This window comes from Leguminivora glycinivorella, chromosome 22 (genome assembly GCF_023078275.1).
Source record: "Leguminivora glycinivorella isolate SPB_JAAS2020 chromosome 22, LegGlyc_1.1, whole genome shotgun sequence".
Lineage (NCBI taxonomy): Eukaryota > Metazoa > Arthropoda > Insecta > Lepidoptera > Tortricidae > Leguminivora > Leguminivora glycinivorella.
This window is the reverse complement of record NC_062992.1, coordinates 3,783,904-3,809,495: the sequence shown is the minus strand read 5'-3', so window position 1 is coordinate 3,809,495 and position 25,592 is coordinate 3,783,904. Positions and strand designations below refer to the sequence as shown.

At 39.5% G+C, this 25,592-nt stretch overlaps 1 protein-coding gene across 2 annotated transcripts in view; it reads left to right on the top strand.

Moving 5' to 3' along the window:
• Positions 1-25,592, top strand: part of LOC125237702 (nucleolar protein 4) — a 297,005-nt gene that overhangs the window by 118,940 nt on the left and 152,473 nt on the right. For both annotated transcript variants that reach the window (XM_048144860.1, XM_048144859.1), the window contains exon 4: positions 7,158-7,973. In XM_048144860.1, coding sequence (XP_048000817.1) covers positions 7,158-7,973 — 816 coding nt within the window. The remainder of the gene's footprint in view (positions 1-7,157; positions 7,974-25,592) is intronic.

Here is a 25,592-nt window from a genome sequence, read left to right as displayed (position 1 = left end):
ACAAAGCATTCATCAAAGTAATAGAACGTCGTATTGCTGGACAACTAGACAAGCACCAACCCCCTGAACAGGCCGGGTTCCGTCCCGGTTTCTCCACTACTGATCACCTACATTCACTAAACCAGTTATTAGAAAAGTGCCACGAATATAAGGTACCCTTATACTTAGCCTTTGTGGATTATACAAAGGCTTTTGACAGTATTACTCACGAGTCCATATTTACATCACTTCATCATCAGGAAATAGAACCCACATACATAAATTTACTCACGTCCATTTACAATAGCAGTACCGCCAATATAAAATTACAATCTTCCGGTCAGGCGTTCAAAATCGAAAGAGGCGTAAAACAGGGAGACCCGTTATCCCCAAAACTTTTCACAAGTACCCTCGAACAGGTATTTAGAAGCTTGGCGGCATTATGGGAAAACAAAGGCATTGTCATTGAAAACCGAAGATTAACAAATCTTCGCTTCGCCGATGACATTGTCCTGTTTGCCTCATCAGCCCGAGAACTCCAAATAATGCTCCAAGACCTAAGCTCAGCAAGCCTTCAAGTTGGTCTTACAATGAATAGGACCAAAACGCAGATAATGACCAACAGCACAAAACGTAGGGTCGAGGTAGACGGGCAGGCAATAAACTATGTCGACGAGTATCTGTACCTAGGCCAATTAGTTTCCTTCAGCCATAGACAAGAAAAAGAAGTCGAAAGACGGATTCAAAACGCGTGGAGGAGCTATTGGTCTATGAAGGAACTGATGAAGGGTGACCTTCCTTTGACCTTGAAACGGAAACTCGTCGACATGTGCATCCTGCCTGTCCTAACCTACGGTGCTCAAACGTGGTCACTCACCGAGGCGCAAAAGACCAAATTGAAGGTTTGTCAAAGAGCTATGGAGCGTAGCATTTTAGGAGTAAAACGGATTGACCGAATCCGAAACTCTACGCTGCGCTCAAAAACACGCATTATTGATGTTGGAGTCAAGACCGCCAAGCTGAAATGGGACTGGGCAGGCCATGTTTGCCGTATGCATCCACAGAGGTGGGCTAAAGTAGCCACAGTATGGATGCCGCAAAACGGACGAGGATCTGGCAGGCCCAGGCGGAGATGGCGGGATGACCTGGACGTGTATCTCAACAACTGGCCGGAGATCGCCCAGAACCGGGACGAGTGGAAATCTAAGGGGGAGGCCTTTGCCCAGCAGTGGGACACAATATAGGCTTGTAATAAATTGTAATAATAAAAGTAACATTTACGAAATCTGTAGTTTGTAGTTATCACTATTTACTGTTGGCTACACCACCGCCTCTCCACGCTACACGCCGCATCGGGGATTCCCCAATAAACGTTTGTATACTGAATTAAAATGTACGTTATTGTTATTGAAACACGTTGCAACTCACGAAAAACCGTTATTGTCGTATTATTTGTTCATCTGAAAAAAAACCATATTTAGAAAAAAAACCAAGGTGCTCGGTTTTTATTAACACGCTTTTATTAGGTCGTCGTGTATGTAACTATGTATGTAATGGAATCTAAGGAAGCTAATTTAACCATCTTCCAGGAGTCGTAGCGTAATGAAAATTGGCAGCTATATGTAGTTCCGATGACAATACAATAATATGGTACTGTTGAGCTGATCTGATGATGGAGTCGGAAGATATGAACTGGAACTACATGATGGAACATCGTATCATAGCTGTTTTTGGGTTTCTTAGAAAAGTCTTGTAATGAACTTTGACTACGATTAGGTTTCAAGGTCTGATGATGGAACCGAAAGATATGAACTGGAACTACACGATGGAACATCGTATCATAGCTGTTTTAGGGTTTCTTAGAAAAGTCTTGTAATGAACTTTGACTACGATTAGGTTTCAAGGTCTGATGATGGAGCCGGAAGATATGAACTGGAACTACATGATGGAACATCGTATCATAGCTGTTTTTGGGCTTTTTAGAAAAGTCTTGTAATGAACTATGACTACGATTAGGTTTCAAGGCCTGATGATGGTGCCGGCAGATAAGAACAGAAAAAAAGGGGGGGGGGGGGCTCGAGGGGGGAATCATGAAAGAAAGATCAACGTAGTATTTCAAATAAGTTGGGTTAGCGTTTTCTTGTGACCTTTCAGAGCAAACAAAGGGGGCTCGGGGGCGAAGCCCACCGCATAAAAGAAAGATCAACGTTGTATTTAAAATAAGTTGGGTTAAGGTTTTCTTGTGATCCTTAAGAGTAAACAAAAGGGGGGCTCGGGGGGCGAAGCCCCCGCATGAAAGAAAGATCAACGTAGTATTTAGAATAAGTTGGGTTAGGGTTTTCTTGTGACCCTTAAGAGTAACGAAAAGGGGGGCTCGGGGGGCGAAGCCCCCCCGCATAAAAGAAAGATCAACTTAGTATTTAAAATAAGTTGGGTTAGCGTTTTCTTGTGACCTTTAAGAGCAAACAAAGGGGGGCTCGGGGGCGAAGCCCCCGCATGAAAGAAAGATCAACGTAGTATTTAAGATAAGTTGGGTTAGCGTTTTCTTGTGACCTTTAAGAGCAAACAAAGGGGGCTCGGGGGCGAAGCCCTCCGCATAAAAGAAAGATCAACGTTGTATTTAAAATAAGTTGGGTTAAGGTTTTCTTGTGATCCTTAAGAGTAAAGAAAAGGGGGGCTCGGGGGGCGAAGCCCCCCGCATGAAAGAAAGATCAACGTAGTATTTAGAATAAGTTGGATTAGGGTTTTCTTGTCACCCTTAAGAGTAACGAAAAGGGGGCTCGGGGGGCGAAGCCCTCCCCGCATAAAATAAAGATCAACGTAGTATTTAAAATAAGTTAGGTTAGCGTTTTCTTGTGACCTTTAAGAGCAAACAAAGGGGGCTCGGGGGCGAAGCCCCCGCATGAAAGAAAGATCAACGTTGTATTTAAAATAAGTTGGTTTAGGGTTTTCTTGTGACCTTTAAGAGTAACGAAAAGGGGGCTCGGGGGCGAAGCCCCCGCATAAAAGAAAGATCAACGTAGTATTTAAAATAAGTTGGGTTAGGGTTTTCTTGTGACCCTTAAGAGTAACGAAAAGGGAGGCTCGGGGGGCGAAGCCCCCCCGCATAAAAGAAAGATCAACGTAGTATTTAAAATAAGTTGGGTTAGCGTTTTCTTGTGACCTTTAAGAGCAAACAAAGGGGGGCTCGGGGGGCGAAGCCCCCCGCATGAAAGAAAGATCAACGTAGTATTTAAGATAAGTTGGGTAAGCGTTTTCTTGTGACCTTTAAGAGCAAACAAAGGGGGCTCGGGGGCGAAGCCCCCGCTTAAAAGAAAGATAAACGTTGTATTTAAAATAAGTTGGGTTAGGGTTTTCTTGTTACCCTTAAGAGTAACGAAAAGGGGGCTCGGGGGCGAAGCCCCCGCATAAAAGAAAGATTAACGTAGTATTTAAAATAAGTTGGGTTAGCGTTTTCTTGTGACCTTTAAGAGCAAACAAAGGGGGGCTCGGAGGGCGAAGCCCCCCGCATGAAAGAAAGATCAACGTTGTATTTAAAATAAGTTGGTTTAGGGTTTTCTTGTGACCTTTAAGAGTAACGAAAAGGGGGGCTCGGGGGCGAAGCCCCCCGCATAAAAGAAAGATCAACGTAGTATTTAAAATAAGTTGGGTTAGGGTTTTCTTGTGACTTTTAAGAGCAAACAAAGGGGGGCTCGGGGGGCGAAGCCCCCGCATGAAAGAAAGATCAACGTAGTATTTAAGATAAGTTGGGTAAGCGTTTTCTTGTGACCTTTAAGAGCAAACAAAGGGGGGCTCGGGGGGCGAAGCCCCCGCATAAAAGAAAGATAAACGTTGTATCTAAAATAAGTTGGGTTAGGGTTTTCTTGTTACCCTTAAGAGTAACGAAAAGGGGGGCTCGGGGGCGAAGCCCCCGCATAAAAGAAAGATTAACGTAGTATTTAAAATAAGTTGGGTTAGCGTTTTCTTGTGACCTTTAAGAGCAAACAAAGGGGGGGCTCGGGGGGCGAAGCCCCCCGCATAAAAGAAAGATAAACGTTGTTTTTAAAATAAGTTGGGTTAGGGTTTTCTTGTTACCCTTAAGAGTAACGAAAAGGGGGGCTCGGGGGGCGAAGCCTCCCGCATAAAAGAAAGATTAACGTAGTATTTAAAAAAAGTTGGGTTAGCGTTTTCTTGTGACCTTTAAGAGCAAACAAAGGGGGCTCGGGGGGCGAAGCCCTCCGCATAAAAGAAAGATCAACGTTGTATTTAAAAAAAGTTTGGTTAGCGTTTTCTTGTGACCTTTAAGAGCAAACAAAGGGGGGCTCGGGGGGCGAAGGCCCCCGCATAAAAGAAAGATAAACGTTGTATTTAAAATAAGTTGGGTTAGGGTTTTCTTGTTACCCTTAAGAGCAACGAAAAGGGGGGCTCGGGGGGCGAAGCCCCCCGCATAAAAGAAAGATTAACGTAGTATTTAAAACAAGTTGGGTTAGCGTTTTCTTGTGACCTTTAAGAGCAAACAAAGGGGGGCTCGCATGAAAGAAAGATCAACGTAGTATTTAAGATAAGTTGGGTTATGGTTCTCTTGTCTCTCTCGAAGCCATAAAAAAATTTTATATCAAGGTAGTGTTTAAAATAAGTTGGTTTTGGGTTTTCTGGTGACCCTTAAGAGCAAGTAAAGGGGGGCTGGGGGGCGAAGCCCCCACAAAATAAGAAAGATCAACGTAGTATATAAAAAAGGTGGGTGTGGGTTTTCTTGCGACCCTTAAGAGCGAAAATAAGGTGGGGGCCGGAGGGGTGGCTTTATCAACGAAAAATTTCACGCCACGCCACTGCTAAGCACGTCGCGAAGATCTACAGATCCCAGAGCCACTATCAGTCTTTTAGTTGCTTAGCAAACTGTCGCGTCCACGTTCCATATCCAGGTTCAACCCCACGTAAATATACTAGAGAGGGACTGAGAAAATTCAACCTTTTGTCTCCTTCCTACTCTGTAAGATGAAATCCTTAAGTTCTGTATTGCATTAATCTTCAAATTAGCGCAGCACTACGAAAAACAATTTTGCGGTCGCTACGCTCGCGCTCGCGATTTTTTCCCTACATGCTAAGTTTTCTTCCCAAATCTGCAGAAACTCAAATTCGCTCAATCAACCCACACAACTCTAATCGATTGCACAGGCTGGCACTGGCCGGCACTAGTTGGCTCTTGGCTCCTAGTGATTTCAAGTTGGGCATCTACCGTGCACTAGATGCAAGGCACTACGCAGTGGTGTATTTAGGGTCCCGTACTTTTGCGGTTGGACAGGTGCATTGCATGTGGCCCTGAGTAGAGTAAAATCACTCAGTGCTCTCCACATAGGAGAGCTAGATTGTTCTAAGCTGACAGGTAAAACACTATGCAATACAGACACACTGGCGGAGGCGGCTTTTTGGTCTTCTCTGTTTGGCCTAAAGGTTGACTGGTAAAGAATGCCATGTAGCATTAAGTCCGCCTTTTATAACTGTATATTTTTACTGTGCAGTAAAGTTTAAATAAATAAATTGAAATAAAAATTAAATTCAATGAATCAATGAATGACTTTATTGCGATAAACTTGGTACCTATACATCAGGTGGTATTTAATTATTATTAAATAACAATACGTGTTAAGCCACAAATGGCTTGCGAAATTCGCCTACTTGAAAAAATATTTTTGTTTGAATTTTAAATATATTTTATTATTAACGACTAAAAAGTATAAAATAAATTTATAGTTTAAAAAACTCTAGAAAAACACGCTTTTATAAATGCACGTAAAAGCCAAAAATAAATTATGGATCGTTCAAGTTGTCTCTATTGCTGGGATGAAGAGTAAACTATGTGCTTTTAATTATAATATTTGATTGTAAAAGCGTGGGGCGCTGTAACGGGAAAAACTTTTTGTATAACTTGCTGAGAAATCAAGTTAAGCTATATTACGAGAAGCAGTTTACACAGATTGGCGCGCTAACTGGACTTGCAGCACGACTGCAGCGCCCCACGCTTTTACAATCAAATATTATAATTAAAAGCACATAGTTTACTCTTCATCCCAGCAATAGAGACAACTTGAACGATCCATAATTTATTTTTGGCTTTTACGTGCATTTATAAAAGCGTGTTTTTCTAGAGTTTTTTAAACTATAAATTTATTTTTCATGTTTTTTTTCATAATTCTGAAAAAAAAACATTTGGTTTTTTTTTCTATTTACAACCCTATACGCGGCCCAGATAATCATTACCTCCCGACTGGGGACGATTGATTGTGGACGCTTCCGGCACCGTTCGGCTTCTTTGTAAACAGCACTCCCTAGTAAACAATGTCACCGAAAAGGGACGGTCAGGGGTTTGATGACAGTTCATTACGATTTATCTGGTAAATAGCTGAATACATTTATAGAAGAATTATTCCAAGCTGTAAGAATCCTCGTGTGGTGACGGGTTAAGAATTTCACCACCCCCTTTCTTCCCGTGGGTGTCCTAGAAGTCGACTGTGGGATATGGGTTAAATTGTGGCGTTGGCGAGAGGCTGACAACCTGTCACTGCAATGTCACAATTTGGATTCCTTTCAACCTCTTTTTGCCAAGAGTAGCTTAGTAGTTCATGTGCTCTGCCTACCCCTTTATGGGATACAGGCGTGATTATTATGTATAATAATAATAATAATAATATATACTTTATTGTGCACCACTTATTAAAACGAGATTACATTAATAAAACGATTAAAACTAGGTAACAACAGGCGGTCTTATCGCTTAAAAGCGATCTCTACCAGACAACCTATATATATATATGTATATATGTAAGAAGCGCTTAGCATCCGTTAGCTCGTTGGGTGGACGACATTCGCAAAATTGCGGGTCACAACTGAATGAGACTAGCTCAGGACCGGGATAAATGGCGTACTAGAAGAGAGGCCTAGCCTATGTTTGTAAAGTATCAGCAAGAATTGTGCTCTTAGAATATCTATTTTGCTTTAGTTTATTGGTTTAAATAATTTTTTCTTGATACAGATTACTTAAGATTTTTGCTCTTGTTCATAAATATGTGTGATTAAAGATTTAAGATACATAGACGAACACATTAGGTTTTCGTCATGAGAGCGAAAGAAATCTTTGGCAGGCACTCCAACTAGTCAGTAAATTATTTTTGTGCGTTAATTGTGAACATTTTCGCCCACAGATAACGGAGACGTACGCCTTCCTACCACGAGAAGCTGTCACGCGCTTCCTGACCGGCTGCGCCGAGTGCGCGCGGCGCCCACGCAGCGCCTCCCCCCCGCCGCTCCCCACCCCCTCTCCCTCCCCCACGCGCCACCCTCCCTACCTCCCCTTCTTACCCTGCCCCACTGACTACTCCAGAAACTGGGAGTCAGAGATAGACGCCGCACACTCAAACTACCCTTATGAACCAAAATTCGACTACACCGACCTTCAGCCGCTCAAAAAAGTAGAAAGCCCGAAAGCGACAGATTCGGAAGACCCGGAACCCACTTACATAGAGCTTACGTCGAAGAAAAACGGTTTTGACTCGAATACTTTATTCAGAAGTTCTCCTATCGAACCGCCGTTTAGAGAAGAGGAACCCGTCAGAACGGATCCTGAGATTGACAAAGATGAGAACAGTCTGATCGACGTAGAAGATGTCAAAAGCGACAGCCCTATTCCTAGCGTAACCCCTAAAGAAGAAGATAACAAAGAGATCGTAAAAATTAAAGAAGAAAAGACTGATGATAAAAAGAAGAAGTACAATCCGCTGGACGTAGCCAATTTGACGTCGAAAGACCCTCCTAAGTCTTTATCGCCTCCCAGAAAGAAGCTATTGCCTTCGAGTTTAGAGTATTCCAATTCTTTCGGACGGTTTCCTAAGCCATGGAGGCCGGATGGGGGGGTGTATTTTGGGGGGGAGGAGGTGGATTACAGCGTGCCTATCACGACGGCGTATCTGAAGCATATGCGGAGTATGGCGTATCAAGAACGAATGGATATGGAGAATAAGGTAAGGTGCATGATTTACTGTTACTTATTTATGTTTGATTAAAGTATGACTTTTATGCTTTGAGAGACCTAAAAGGATCAAGTCAAAATGCGGTTCAACAATTATGTGCATGTACGATACTCCTCTTAGAGATCCTGCGCTGAATTAGGGCAGCAATTCCCCTAAATGTTTGTGGGTACATTTGGATCCCATCTTGGACATTGATAAAAATTGATAGGCTGTTAGCCACGATGTAAAAAGCGCCATCTAACCGAGTTTCAACAAAAAGTGTGACGCCATCTAAACGCATACATTGTTCTTTATGGTTCTCAGCTACGTTTTTCTTAGGCTTTATTACAAGCTTTTATTCAACTTGCATTGTGCATTGTTAGTATGTTAGTGCGCGTCAAAACGTAGAAGCTAAATTTGACCCACTTCCCGGTTTCCGATTGGGCTGAAATTTTGCACACATGTAAATCACGTGACAATGCAACATTATGGTATCATGGAGCTGATCTGATGATGGAGCAGAAACTTGGTCATAGGAACTCTGTCATGAAACGTCGTATCTCCGTCCAGTAAGGGGTTTCTCTAGAAACGTCTTGGAGAGCAGTAGATGACTGTTGAAAGAAAGGTACAGTCGGTAAAAGCTTGTGCCAAAATGTTTTTTTTTTTGCAAAAAACTTATTTGTTAGGGGTTGTATTGTCTTTAGCTGTTAGGATAGTTATATTGTCTATGCTATAATTTGTGTCAGCAAATCCATCTGTATTTGGTTCCTCAATATTTCTGCCAACACTCCACGTGTAATTAATAATTTGTGAACGTTGAGTGAATTAATGACTATCTGTTCGTTGACGCCGAAATTTGGGCCCGGGCGTATTGAAGTGTAAAATCCCGTTTCGTGATACGGCACCCGTGTAACCCGGCATGCGTTACACGAGCAGACCTTTTTCTCTAAACAAATATAAATTTTGCGGGTTCGACCGCATTTAACCCTAGCTTAAACTTCTGCCAACTAAGGCGGCATAAAACTGCGGTGGTAGTCGGGGGGTTATTCGACATGCTTACCAGACACACGTAAAAGAGAAATAAATTCTACTCGTTCGCTCTATCGCATAAAAAAGAAAGAAAGAAATGAACGTACCATTTTTTTTATACTACGCCGGTGGCAAGCAAGCATACGGTCCGCCTAATGGTAAGCAGTCACCGTAAACTATGGACGCCTGCAACTAAAGGAGTGTCACATGCGCGTTGTCGACCCAATAGAAACTTGTACACTCCCTTTTGCTGTGTTATGTACACAGGAAAAAGGAACCATAAGTTAGTTTAGCTAATCATCTGAGATGGTTTTTTGGCTTTTGCCGTAATTTGTTAAACAAATGCCTTTGTTTCTATTATTCACGGCGGCTAACTCCCGTCTCCACGGCACGGGCTATAGTCTCAATGTAGTTAAAAACCAACTATCATGATTAGCAATAGTTTAAGTTGTTTGTACTTGATCGAATCAATAATTCAAGACTTGATACAATATTTGATATTTGGTATTTTTACGAAGTCTCTTGGTTAAAAAAATATTTTTACTTTTACTTTTTTTTAATCAACCGTTCAACATAGGACTTCTAATGTCGATTTAAAAAAATCATGCTTAAATTATCATTTAAGCTTGTAGAATAAGGCCCGGGCCCGCAAGCGCGCCTTTGAGGGAGCAGGGCCCAATCCGCCCTTTGTGGCAAGGGTTATGATTTTGAAACTCCGATCTGATACGGAGTTGTGTGTTAGTTTCAGATTCAACTTTTTGCAGGGTTACCCATTTAATGGTGGTTCAGCAAATAGTGAGTTAAAAAAAAAAAACTCTATTTCAACCCCCGACGCAGAAACGACGGGGTGTTATAAGTTTGACGTGTCTGTCTGTGGCGTCGTAAAAATGTAAATCGGTTCTTGTCGGTTTTTTTTTTTTCAAAATTTAAATTTTTCTGAAACTTGGATCTGGAGTCCTATTATAGTAGTGTAGAAGTAATTTCTTTCGGCTATTTATAATACAATACAACAAATACACTTTATTGCAAAACTTTGATCGAAACAAAAACAAAGGTAAACAACAGGCGGTCTTATCGAGCGATTTCTTCCAGACGACCTTAAGGTAGCGGAAATTGATAAGTTTACATTATGTCAGTAGGTGAAGAGATACACTTATTGCACAATACGCGTACAGACTAAAAATATAAAATAAATAAACATACATACACATAGATAAATAACTAAGTATATGCATAAATATATAAATAAATACACATATAAAAGTACCAGGTATTTAGAAGGAGTAATCAGACAAAAATATTACGGAAGAGATAAAAATAACATACATAATGTAATTTGACTTTGACTATGTGGCGTGGCGTGAAAATGTTCATTGGTAAAGCCGGAGGGGTTTTTGGGATCTGTTTTGTATGGACTTCTACAGGGACTGGAGAATTTTAGGGAACCCTTTGGGAATCCAGTTGTATCGACGCTACGCCACTGTTACACAATTTACTTTGACAGTAATCCTCTTTGGTATAAGCAGTGTTACTGTCCTACCCTGTGTCCCTTGGACACAGTATAAACCAGTAATAACTCTTCTAACAAAAGTACGCCGCGCGGTGCACACAAGCGCGTCGTGTACGTACGCAACACATGCAAGCGGATTTGGATAAACGTGGATAAGAATAATAAGCATAATGATATTTTTTTTGTTTTCTGACTGATAAAATGTGGTATTATTATACTAATACTTAAGAGCATACGGTAGCGAAAATGCTAAAATGGAAAGGAGCCCCCCTTTCAACTTGGGAATTTTGAGTTAAATTTACAAGTGTTATTAACTAGATTTATCGAAAAAAAATTGTCCATTAAGAACAACTCAGTCAAAAGATATTTCAAAAAAATCTTTAAATCGAGGTTCCGCTCTCGACTCTTTCCTCCTTCAAAACTTAATCAATCGGAACGAAATTTGAGAATCTGATTAACAATGAAATAATCTATGTCGGACCGTTTAGCTTTTTTGGTTAATTGTTACCAATCTTGAGTATCACACCTTTTTTGCGCCACAATGAAAAAGGCCGTTTTTGGAAATTTTTGATTGGCTCTAGAATCTTTAAAAAGCAAAATATCAAAAAAATCAAAACGGTCCGACACAGATAAAAATAATAACAATCTGTGTTAAAAAAATCATTGCTCTATCTTCAAAAACCAGGGAGGAAATAGTCGAGAGCGTTTGTATGGAGAATTGACCCCTACCGTATCGTCTTAAAGTTAAGTATTAAATAATGACATCTTACTTATGATGGTATCGACTACATTTATAGTAATTTTCGCGTCGCCGGTGTCGAAGAGTAACTACTGAGTCGTCCTTATACTGTGCCTTGGTTTCTCCAAGGGACACAGGGTAGGATGGAAGTAGTTCCATTCATTACACCCCGGATGTGCCGCCCACGCGTCCGCATGACATGGGGGTCTTTTCGCTACCGGGATCACTCTTTATCTATGTAGCATTTATCTAATACCACAAAATATATAATACTAGCTTTTCCCGCGGTTTCGCTCGTGTTAAATTTGAAAATTGTGGAATGCTCTATACAAACTTCCACCCCACTCCCCATTTAAGGGAAATGGGGGGTAGAAAGAGATAAAAAGTAGCCTATGTCACTCTCCATACCAACTATCTCCACTTAAAAAATCACTGCACTTCGTAGCTCCGTTTTACCGTGAAAGACGGACAAACAAACAGACACACACACTTTCCCATTTATAATATTAGTATGAAAGTATCAATGCTAGTACCTTTAAACTAACAATTCTTGTATATTTATTTATTTATATATACCGGCGATCTAGGAAACTGCTCTAACGATTTCGCTGAAATTTGTTGTGTGGGGGTTTTCGGGGGTGAAAAATTGATATAGCTTAGTTAGGTCAGCCGCCCGGGTAAGCATTTTCAGAATTTGGGTCCCCCTAATTTAGCGTTAACAAAAATTTACTCGCTGTCAGTTTTTGTGACGACAATTAAGCATAAAGTATGTCTAAATTTTATTGAAATTTCATGCTTAATCATCGTTACAAAACTGACAGTGAGTTAATTTTTGTTAACAACTTACGCTAATAGGGGGGTCCCAAATTCTGTATATGCCCGGGTACTTTTATTTTTATTCAAGTCATTAGTGTCATTACATTATTTTTACCTCTTTTTCCGACATTTTGACCAAATTGCACAGGCCGTGGTCACAGAAGACAGTCTTGTTTTACTACGTCTGTGACAAGCACACGCCCCTCTGAAAGTACGTAGTCTCAGTAGTCTATGAACACCAGCAATTCCAGAGGTGTGACATTTGCCCTCATGTTCTCAATCCGGCTTGTGTTAAAAGTAGGTATTCAGTAAGTAAGTAAAAAGAGATTCATTTTTATATTTTCTCCTATTTTCCTTGGTTGGTCATCACGCGTGAACGGGTGGACCGCTTTTGCTAATTTTGTTTGTTTTTTTTTTGTGTTTTTACACTGCATAAATAAGTTATGCAGTGTACGAAATATGGTAAAGTACCAGATAATTTGGTAGAAGAAAATAGTGCGACGATACAAGTGCGAAAAAAGGAAGTTCGAAACGAGCGGCGATAAATTAAAACACGTACGACGTACGTACGACGTTTTTCAGTACAGGTGGCCCTCTGATGTGACCTGACATAATAATGAACCACTTCTCGCTCTAGTGCGTAAAAAAAACACCATCTGTACTGAAATAGTACATTACGATACAAGTGCGTAAAAAAGGAAGTTCGAAACGAGTGGCGATAAATTAAAACACGACCGAAGGGAGTGTTTTAAATCGACACGAGTTACGAATTTCCTTTTCGCACGTGTATCGTATGACGTTTTTCAGTACAGATGAGCCTCCGAAGTTTCGACCTGACATAATATAATGAACCACTTCTCGAACTAGCGCGTAAAAAAAACACCATCTGTACTGAAAATAATATATAATAAATCGGATAGAAATATGTTACCATGTAGGCATTTTTGCCTTATGATAAGCACATTTAGCATTAACTATTTTCCAACACACAGCTACCTACCCCTGCCAGTCTGACTTAGCGATACCTGCTCGCCCGAGGCTCAACTCGACCCGTGTTTCAGACGACTGTCCCACACAAAGGACCAGAGCGTCACGCCATAATCGCACACCGCATCTTTTCTAACTCATTTTTCTCCGAGGGGGGCCCCCTTTCATCAAGGGGGGCGTCACGGTATTAGACAAGACACAAAAAAGGGGCGTCGCGCAGAAGGCCGCTGCTGAGTTTCTGATGACGGGTTTTTGCGGGTTTTAATGATGCTGAGCATTATAATGGAGCGATGGTGTTAACATGGCGATAGGAGTTAGGGGATCATTATGTAGGTTTTCTAAGCGATTGAGAAAGTTTTTATTTGCGAATTTTCTGTTTATTAGCTAAAGAACTTCATGAGACTTTTGCATCTTTTATATATTTTGTCCGACATGATTTGTATGATTTTTATCTCTCCTTATTTACACAAAATATCGTATCTGAGGTGTACTCTGGATTACACTTTAATAAGAAATATACTGTTTACTTATTTTTGTGGAACTACATAGTATTAGATTAGGTATAATGGATCGGAAAAACCATGACCAAATATAAATATTTTACGAAATAATTATCAAGATTAGTTTAACAAAAATACGTCAGCAATAGATTTCTTATTAAAAGGCATATTCCATAATATATAAATAAATTAAACTTAATAGAACATGTGTAGGTACCTAATAAAAATAATTTCGGATGAAATGGCCAAAGATCCTAACGTCTCATGAAGTTATTTAGATGTTAAAAGTTTTTTTTAACTTAGTCAATAATACAATTAAAGAACACACACACAATCTTACACTAAACCGTAAAGAAACTCTTTGTAATACCCCAACTTGCATTTTCCGCGCAAAATCCACAAAAGTTAGTACCGTCCTTTTAGCCCGTCCGCCCTGAGGGTCAGCCGGTCCGTCCGTAAGAGGGCAAGGGCCCCCGAAAGTGGCGCCCCCTTCGTCGCGACTTGTAAGATTGATTGGGGCTCCTTCAGTCCATTGCGGCCCCCCTGTGGGATCGACCCTCCCCCCCTTTTTTCTCGGGCACTGAGACAGGGATGTAGAGAGAACGGATGGGCTTTTTGTCGGCCATTGAGATTTTCCAGCGCGTTTAAGGTACTTTTTATTGTTAGGGCTACAGTATCCTTAAAATGTATACGTATTAGGCTGGCGTTACAGAGTGAATCAGATCAATCGGAGCTAATAATTGTGGATTCAGAATGCACGGAATTGCATACAATTTAGCAAATTTTTAACCCCCGACGCAAAAACGACGGGGTGTTATAAGTTTGACGTGTCTGTCTGTCTGTTTGTCTGTCTGTCTGTGTATGTGTCTGTCTGTGGCATCGTATCTCCCGAACGGATGAACCGATTTAGATTTAATTTTTTTTTGTATGAAAACTGAGTTAGTCGGGAGTGTTCTTAGCCATGTTTCATGAAAATCGGTCTACTATGTCGCGGTCGGGGGTTTTTTCAAAATTTTAATTTTGTGGTTAGGTTATAATTTCATATTGATCTGATTAAGTATGAGACCGGGACACTGGTCACACATTACTTAAATCAATGAACTTTTTTTGACTGTATTTTGAAGTTTGAGAATGAGGTTTTTTAAATATGTAGACTACACCGTAGGTACAGTGAACCCACAGAACTTAATTTAGATAGAAGAAACAAATTCATATATTTGTATAGGGGCCGAGCGTGTCAAATTTTGTACTGAAGTTGATTCTTGCCTTTAATTTTAAATATGTCTCAGGCTCTTGATTTATAATTTTTGTGTTGTTGCAATTGAATATCACGTAACGAGGCATTTTTTATGTTTTGATTGACTTCAACTTGACGCCCGAAAGCTGCAAGCTGCGAGTAAAGACGGACAACTCAGTGGATTTCACTGAGTTCATTTGACACGCTAAGTAGATACGTTTGCTTGATCTATGGTATATATGACATCTGTGAGTGAACCAATTGGAACCCTTGGCCACTGTTGAACTATGTCACAGTGACGTTATAAATCAAGGTTGTAATAAATCTCTTACTGCTTGTCATTTTGACATGGTTGAAGAGTGGCCTAGGGTTCCAATTGGTTGACTGTAAGTGTGTTTGTGTTCTCGTTATGATAGGATGCATCTTAGATAAATATTAGTTACAATCATCCGTAATAAATTATGATTAATCGTCTACGTTTGTCGACTCAACTCGCACGCAATATAATAAATATAAACTATGACAAAGCCTTTTTAGGGTTCCGTAGTCAACTAGGAACCCTTATAGTTTCGCCATGTCTGTCTGTCCGTCCGTCCGTCCGTCCGTCCGCGGATAATCTCAGTAACCGTTAGCACTAGAAAGCTGAAATTTGGTACCAATATGTATATCATTTATATCAATCACGCCAATGTTTTGTTAGGGTACCCCCCCCCCCCTACATGTAAAGTGGGGACTGATTTTTTTTTTCATTCCAACCCCAACGTGTGATATATTGTTGGATAGGTATTTAAAAATGAATAATGGTTTACTAAAATAGTTTTTTGATATTATTAATATTTTCGGAAATAATCGCCTCTAAAGGAAAAAAACTGTGCCCTTTAACTTTTGAACCATACGTTTAAAAAATATGAAAAAAATCACAAAAGTAGAACTTTATAAAGACTTTCTAGGAAAATTGTTTTGAACTTGATAGGTTCAGTAGTTTTTGAGAAAAATACGAAAAACTACGGAAACCTACACTGAGCGTGGCCCGACACGCTCTTGGCCGGTTTTTTATAGCTAGCTAACTACTACGTGTGGTCCGAGGAATGTAGACCTGTGTGCGTAGCCGAATGTACAAACGCTCACGATAATATCTCTTTCCTTGCTATCTATCTCTATCGCTCTTGCGTATTGGCGCGACAGAGCCAGACTACATTTCTGCGGCGTTTCGATGGCGTTTCGTTTCGCAGAAATGCCATTCGGCTGGCCAACGGGGCCTGAGCTCATTCTTATACTGAGACCTAGGCCTTAAAGCGACCTAACTGCTTTAAAACCTAGTGTACCTAGGCTATTCTTGCCTAGAACTGGCCTACTATACTTATAAGGTAATTAATAGTTTTATAAAAACTGTGGAATCGCTAATGGGTAACCCTTATTTGGCACAGTGGATGGTCCTGATTTATCTATGCTAGATAATAAGCTAGCTATCCGACTTAAGTTTAGTTATAAGATGGCCTATCGTTTTTCTGTTTTTTCTTATATTTAGTATAAGCATGACATTTTGTTTAATAGTGCTAACGAACATGAACGCATAATGCAAGCTCATTCTTAAGCTGAGTATAAGATTGTGTGAGCTGAGCAGGTAAGAGTGAGTGGCAAATATCTGCATCTCTTTCTTGCATATACTTCTGTCTCCAAACTTGCAGCAATAACTTGCTTGTCTAAACTCAGCTTTACTTACAAAAGTATGAAATTTTGAGAGTCGAAATGTACCATAGAGGAATAATTTCAAACTCAAATGTCGAAGATGGAGCCTTTAATATAGAATATCGGTCCTACATCCGATATTGGATCGGATAATGTGAATACGCATTTATGTTTATAATTTTTATGAAGGTAAAATACAATTAAGAAATAATGCTCGTAGGGTATCAAAATGAATATAAAAATGATATTTTGTGATGTGACAATAGTTTAAGAGCATTATTTCTCATTATTTTGATCATCTCTGTCTAGTTAACATCCCATACAACCATTTCGGTCGCAAAATCTTCAAATCAGTAACTAACTGTCAAATGTGACATAACGCTTGGTAACGTCGTGCAAACAATGCGACCGTATTGATATTGATACAATAACAAAATGTAGTCGGCGTGTGCACTTGTTACGGTAACAAAATGTGTACGAATCTGTGGCTGTCAATGTCACTGTCAGAACGATTTTTAACGACACTTTATTAGTCGACGTATGCACACATAACGGTAACAACAAGTGGACGAATTTGTAGCTGTCATTGTCACTGTCAGAACGGTTTCTGACAGTGACATTGACAGAATTTGTACACACATGTGTAGGTCTGATTACCGAACTGCTCCTAAACCACTGTAACCGCAAATGACAATCTGAAATACGAAGGTTTCTCAAACTGTCTTGTGAAGTTGTGGACTGGTTGCTTTGAATCATTTAAATATGAGCGAATTAAATAATAATAAACAACGACGACCATTTAAGCACTCTTCGACATTTTATAGAAATGTGGGAAAGTTAAGAAAAGTGCAGAATGATTATACAAATAGATAAGCACTTTATAGTTACTTAATGTATTAAATATATAATTTTTAATTCTTATTGATAAAAATGATGTGTAGTGTTGCTTTACACAATAAAAGTAGGTATCAAATGAAATAGAGTATTTACTGTGATATTAATAGAATTTCTGTTGCGCAATGATAGTTTTTTCAGTACAGATTTTTAACGCAGTAGTGCGAGCAAATCAAGCAATGATTCATTTCTTGTCTGGTCGAAACTCTTAGCTTAGATTTAGGTACTGAAAATCGTCGTACGATACTCGTGCGAAAAGGACATTCACAACTCGTGTCGATTTAAAACACTCCCTTCGTTCGTGTATTAATTTATCGCTACTCGTATCGATTTTCCTCTTTTCCGCACTCGTATCTACAAGTATTTTGTTTGGGTTACAAAAAAAAAACACATTATTTACTCTACTACGTTTTATTTATGTCTCTTTAACATTACAAATTTGTGGACACTTATCTCTACAAAAATCTTGACAAAAGAAGTACAGATCGCTGAAATTAATGTTGATAGTAATATTAATGACGACTACTTCAACAAGTGTCAATTGTGAAATGCCGCAAAATACTAGTTGCTCTATAGAAGACCATAATAATATGATCCCCGATCCTTTACAACCCAGCAGCTCGGTACGCACGTTACAATTTTTTTTTAATCTTCTTTAGTGAGGACAACTGAGTACGACGGCATATTTAATTGTTTATAAAGTTTGAGGATACCTGAAAAAAATGAATACAAGAAGCCATTTTGTAAATCCAATAAATATTCACTGCTTTCGGTCACGCGTGTACGCTGCGACCATTTTGCGACCGTTTGTTGACCGTTTGGTGACCGTTTGGCGACTGTTTTTTACATGGAATATTACCCAGTCTTAATCCATATTTTAACAACTTTATTGGTTTTCTAGGCATTATTTTTATTATTTCAGTATAGTATATGCACCGGAGCACTAAAACTTCACCAAACTACGCAAACACCGAGTAGTCAATAATATTATTACTGGTTAAACTGAGGTAAATTGATGGCGCGTTGATAAATTTAGACTTATTTTATGAAATCACTCGAGCAATTTAATTGGCCATGGTAATTAGCCCACATTATATTACAAATGCAAACAATATTTATCTTTAACAAATTCTTACGCCATTACATTTTAATGTCAAATGATTTTATTTCTTTTTTACTTTGACGTCTCTGACAGTCGCCATTTGAAAAGAATGAAATGAACGAATGATTTTGGGAAAGTAGTCGCCAAACGGTAACAATGTGTGCACGCGTAGTGCACACTTCTGTCACTTCTGTGACCATTTGTGCCTGTTACCAATCGTCCCCATTTGGGTCGCCTCGACTAAACGTCGACCGTACTGCGACTAAGCATTGAGACCCGAAGACCTGTGTGTACACAAAATAGGACGATTTGCGTAGGAACGGCGACCGATTATGGTTATATGGGATTAGCATCTAGTGTTTTTGTTCTATCAAATAAATATCGCTAATAAACATGAGAGCAATTAATATAAATCAAATATTTGTAAAAACTGCAAATGTATAAAAAAAAACTGGGCACTTTAATTGATTCTTCTTTATGTAACCACAGTATTATATAATATTGTCTTCGGTTACCGCGATAGTTACTCATGAAATAAAACTATGGAAACGGATTAAATCGCGTATAATGAATTTAAAATACATCCCGACGTTTCGAACTCTTTACAGCGTTCGTGGTCAACGGGTGACTGAGGAAAAATTAAAATGTGCAAAAGCTACCCACTTACAAGAAATATTAACGAACCATGACCACAAATAATATAGATTTCTAAGGCAGGTTCACACACTATTAATAAAGCCAGTTATACAATATTCAAAAAATTTTACCATTACTCTGTTAAAAAATAATTAACCAATTAATCTACACAAAATCGACAAAGAAACAAACTGCAAATGTCCAACACCATACAACACAAATGCCTCACAGCCTTCGTCGTGCTTGTTCCATTATCAGATGTACTACTGGATCCCAAGCCGGTGGTAAAGTAAAGCCATCCTCTCTATTAAAGTTTGGATATTTCTTGATCTCAATGGCCTCTCGCAACATTCTGGGTATATATCGCTTCTCCTTAGTGAGAACCAGAGGCTTGTCAAACTTTATAGCATGATTGACTTTATCCATGACATGTTCAGAGACTGCAGACCTTTGCCGACGGTGCTTGACATCCGCTATGTGTTCCTTCACCCGTGTGGAAATGCTTCGTTTCGTCTGTCCCACATATGACAGCCCGCACTCACAGTCTAGCCTGTACACTCCCGCGCTTTGTAGAGGAGTTTGACATTTCACAGGCCTCAGGAATTGGGACATCTTCTTCATAGGCTTGAAATAAGTTTTAATAGAAGCCCGTTTCAAGATGTGGCTGATCCTATCTGTGACCCCTCTAACAAAGGGGAGAATTGCAGGCCGGCGCTCGACTGTAGGGATCTTCAAACGGGCCTTCTGCTTGACACGCGGTATCTTGAGCTCGTTCGCCAACAGCGCCTGCCTGGCATGTCGAAGCTCCGCGGTCAAATGTTGGTCGTCACATATCCTTTGGGCTCTCTGAAACAAAGATTTGCCTACAGTAGCTAGTTGACTGGGATGGTGGTGGGATTTGCCATTTAAGTACCTATCAGTATGAGTAGGTTTTCTATACACAGTGCGACCTAAGCTATTATCAGGATTCCTCAAAATGAGAACATCCAAGAAGGGAAGAGAACAGTCTTTCTCCAATTCCATAGTAAATTGTATTTTACTATGGATAGAATTTAAATGGTCTAAGAAAGTTGAAACATTACTTTTAGGAAGTATAGTAAAAGTGTCATCTACGTATCTTTTAAATATCTTCGGCTGGACGGCAGCCAATGAGAGCGCTCTCTCCTCAAAGTCCTCCATGAAGATGTCGGCGACTACTGGAGACACCGGAGACCCCATTGCCACAAAAAAATGAACATGAATGAATGATGTTTGAAGATCCCTACAGTCGAGCGCCGGCCTGCAATTCTCCCCTTTTGTTAGAGGGGTCACAGATAGGATCAGCCACATCTTGAAACGGGCTTCTATTAAAACTTATTTCAAGCCTATGAAGAAGATGTCCCAATTCCTGAGGCCTGTGAAATGTCAAACTCCTCTACAAAGCGCGGGAGTGTACAGGCTAGACTGTGAGTGCGGGCTGTCATATGTGGGACAGACGAAACGAAGCATTTCCACACGGGTGAAGGAACACATAGCGGATGTCAAGCACCGTCGGCAAAGGTCTGCAGTCTCTGAACATGTCATGGATAAAGTCAATCATGCTATAAAGTTTGACAAGCCTCTGGTTCTCGCTAAGGAGAAGCGATATATACCCAGAATGTTGCGAGAGGCCATTGAGATCAAGAAATATCCAAACTTTAATAGAGAGGATGGCTTTACTTTACCACCGGCTTGGGATCCAGTAGTACATCTGATAATGGAACAAGCACGACGAAGGCTGTGAGGCATTTGTGTTGTATGGTGTTGGACATTTGCAGTTTGTTTCTTTGTCAATTTTGTGTAGATTAATTGGTTAATTATTTTTTAACAGAGTAATGGTAAAATTTTTTGAATATTGTATAACTGGCTTTATTAATAGTGTGTGAACCTGCCTTAGAAATCTATATTATTTGTGGTCATGGTTCGTTAATATTTCTTGTAAGTGGGTAGCTTTTGCACATTTTAATTTTTCCTCAGTCACCCGTTGACCACGAACGCTGTAAAGAGTTCGAAACGTCGGGATGTATTTTAAATTCATTATACGCGATTTAATCCGTTTCCATAGTTTTATTTCACAGTATTATATAATAAAGAGTACTATCGTAACTGTAACCTGGTGTTTTCAGCGATTGTAACATTTTACTGTACTTTTCACCAAATAAATAAAAAATGTAAAATAAATATATTACCAAAATAGTTATTCGTTTTACAAGCGGGCGTTCTTGTTTAACCGCACGTAACGACAGTATTGATACCCGAGCAAGCGAAAGATTCTAATATTGAACCGCGAGCGTAGCAAGTGGTTCGAAAGGTGGAATCTTGAGAATTGCGAGGGTTTCAATGCGCAAAGGTTTAACAAACTTTGCCACCGAATGAAACACATTTTTTTTATTAAAAAAACTAAGCTGTCTCTTCCAGCGCCCTCTACCGTTGTTAATAACACAACAGGCTATTTTACCACTTGGCGGCGGCTTTGATCCGGCAGATTAATGCTGTGTTATTTTATTGCAGGCTGGGAATGTGCCCATTGAATATTTGCACAACTTTGAGAATTCGTTTGGGGCGCTCTTAAAGTTTTCGTGTGAAATATTTTCGCTAGTTCACCGAGTTTGGGGAAAGTGGGTAAAATAATAGCGGGATCTATATATAAACCCGACTCAAATCAGGCAAGTATCGTCGCGCGATAAATGATAATGATTACAGATGTGCCGATAGAAAGTTTCCAAAATTCTGAAATTTTCACATAGGAAAATTTCGGAAACTTTCCATGCTTTTTATGGACAATTGTATGGATGGAAACTTTCCATTTCATAAATTTGAATTCCCTTTATTTTTCGTGAACGTTTCGTGAATTTTTCAAGAAATTTAAGATTTCTTTGGAAAGTTTCCGCAACTTACATATCACTTTAATGATAAAACATCTGGCCGTCCCTATCGCACTTACAAATAGTGTGATAGGGACGGCTTGATGTTTTATCATTTAGGTACTTGCTTGCCTGCCAGTATTCCCTCAATTTTTTGGGTTCCGTAGTCAACTAGGAACCCTTATAATTTCGCCATGTCTGTCTGTCCGTCCGTCCGTCCGTCCGTCCGTCCGTCCGCGGATAATCTCAGTAACCGTTAGCACTAGAAAGCTGAAATTTGGTACTAATATGTATATCAATCACGCCAACAAAGTGCAAAAATAAAAAATGGAAAAAAATGTTTTATTAGGGTACCCCCCCTACATGTAAAGTGGGGGCTGATATTTTTTTTAATTCCAACCCCAACGTGTGATATATTGTTGGATATAGGTATTTAAAAATGAATAAGGGTTTACTAAGATCGTTTTTTGATAATATTAATATTTTCGGAAATAATCGCTCCTAAAGGAAAAAAAGTGCGCCCCCCCCCCCTCTAACTTTTGGACCATATATTTAAAAATTATGAAAAAAATCACAATAGTAGAACTTTATAAAAACTTTCTAGGAAAATTGTTTTGAACTTGATAGGTTTAGTAGTTTTTGAGAAAAATAAGGAAAACTACGGAACCCTACACTGAGCGTGGCCCGACACGCTCTTGGCCGGTTTTAGATATATATGCGTTTTTCTTAATCAAAACCAAAACTATGTAGTAACTTAGTAAATTATATGTCAGGGTCTGTAATGCAATAAATAAGTGTTATAAGTATAACTACTAAGTCGCTTGTGTACCTACATTTTTATATATTATACTCAAACCCATATACAGTACACTCCCGGAAAATTAATCTCGCAAAACATTCGCTACAAAATAAGTTTACTACTAAAGTTAAAATTAAATTACGAATCGTATAGTGTACCAATTAGCTTATTTTTAAGTGATATCAAATAATATACCTATGAGTACATTGGGTCGGGTTAAGAATTTCACCTCCCCTTTCCTTCCGTAGTTGTCGTAGAAGTCGACTTTGGGACATGGGTTCCATTATGTTGTGGTCTATGGGTTGGCAACCTGACACTGCAATATCACAATTTCGTTTTCTTCAATCCCCTAAATGGTATTGAAACTTGAGCAGTTTCTTGTACTCTGCCTACTCCGTTTAGGAATACAGGCATGAGTTTATATGTATGGACAGTGAACCAATTGGAACCCTAGTAGAACTATGTCATAGTGACGTTATAAATCGGATTGTAAGAAATCTCTTACTGCTTGTCATTTTGACATGGGTGTATGTAGAGTGTACATTTCACGCCTCGTTCGTTTCGAATTTTAAAACAAATTGTCTCCTCAAGAGAGCAATCAAACACAATTCAGTTATTCATAGGAACAGAAACGCCCTTCAAAAAACAATCTACTGTAAGTACCTACTCATAACTTACACAAACTCTCAAGTTATATCGCGAAATTCTATACAAGTCCTTATTACTTTATACTAAGTCTTGTTTTCATATTTTATCTAAGATTTGAGGGGTTTTAAAGGTTATTTCCCCGATATGCATCACATCCTATCCTGACCTTGAGCGGTGACATAATTAAGTTTTAGAGTTCGATCGGCAGATTAACCGGAGGGTCGTTCGGAACCCTCGCGGTTTACGAAAGTGACTCGCAAACGATTTTAGAATTTACTCAAACGACCAAAGACTCGATTTAGGAATGTTTTTGAATATGTTTTAATTTAGCGTATTTATTAGAACACGTGTCTAACCGACGGTCAGTCAGAGCGTCTTTTTTACCATTTTTTTTATTTTGATAGTTTTAAGGAATTTTAGGTCAATTGTATGTACTCAGAATCACGAGCAATTTCTATCTCAACAGGAGAGAGAGTGTACCAGAATTTCCATATATTTTTGTTACTTTCCTCTAATAAATAATAAAAAAAAAATGTTTGTTTAGTATCGTAATCAATAGTATTATCATAAGATTCATAAGCGACTCAGTGCATGCCATACGAATAAATAAATATTTAAGTGGAAAATGGTAACAAAATAAGACAAATCATTAAAAAAAAGTGGCAAAAAAAGAAACGCTCAGCGGGGCTATCATGCTTGCAATTTTATCACTTATCAACGTGGATAAGACATCTGTCACTCTCTCACTGACATACTTTCCAAAACGTGACAGATGCTTTACCCACGAAGATAAGTGATAAAATTGCAAGCATCATAGGTCTACAGCTGTATTAACGTACCGACGGAAACTTTCCAAAATTGCGAAATTTTCGACATAGAAAGTTCTGAAACTTTCCTCATTTTTGTATGGAGAGAAACTTTCCATTTCATATATTTAAATTGCCTATATTTCTTGTGAAACTTTCACGTAATTTCCAAGATCCTTGGAAATCCTTTTTTTTGGAAAATTTCCGCAACTTGGACATCTTCAGCTGCCAATGTTCCAGCGAAGTAGGTCAACAAATAATCGTAGCTAACAAGACTTCGGGTCCGGGCCGGGAAACAGTTTTTTGCGGCGTTGCGTGTAGACACCTCATGCTGCCGTTACTAGGCGCTAAAACTAGGAGTGGAGGTGGGTGGCCCCTCCTAGTACATGTGTGGTGAATTACTGCGGCGCCCTGCAGGCGAGCTCGCGACTAATTCCGTTAAAATTCTCCGCTTGTATGCTAGCCTGGTAGCGTCGGTAAGTAGGGTAAATGACAACGGGGTGGGCCTCCCCCGGCGCAAGGGTTTTAACTGGCGTTTATTTGCGACTGGCTTGCGCCCCGACTTGGCACGGCACTGCGCTTATCCTTACATTCGACAGGCTTGATGAATTGTTTGCTGGTATCAAAGATTCCAGATAAAGTCTAAGAAAAAAGTAACGCGGAACCGTGAGGACCATATAATATGGGACAGACAAAGCCCATACAAAACAGTGCACTCCTGAAATGTATGGGCCTTTTAGACTTAAAACTAGATGGCGCTGTTCGCAGTCTGGAAGCATATTTTCCCCAAATATTTTTGCGTGTTTTTATGTTTTATAAGAACAAATGACATAATAGGTATATTTCTTTGATGATGACATCACGTCAATACACATTTTGAAATAAATAAATTTGCAGGCATCAGTGTAGTTATGATAGCATTTAATAGGTGGCGCTAAAAAAATTACATATGATTCTTAGTATGGAGACTGTAAATCCATACTATCTATACTATTTAATATTTAGATGGGAAAGTGTGTGTGTGTCTGTTTGTTTGTTTGTCTTTCACGGTCAAACGGAGCGACGAATTGACGTGATTTTTTTTAGTGGGAATAGTTGAAGAGATGGAGAGTGACATAGGCTACTTTTTGTCTCTTTCTAACGCGTGCGAAGCCGCGGGCAAAAGCTAGTCCTATATCAATGATCCTTGCTCGGAACCATCAAGACAAATGTACATACGGTCGCCTAGGTGGCGCTACTCCTTTGTTGATTCTCGGGTCGTCTTCTTCCTCAGTTCCTCATGACTGAGAGTCGCGGCCACATGAGGTCGTTATTTTGAGCACCAAAGCTCTCCATTCAGCGTGGATTCTCGGGTAGA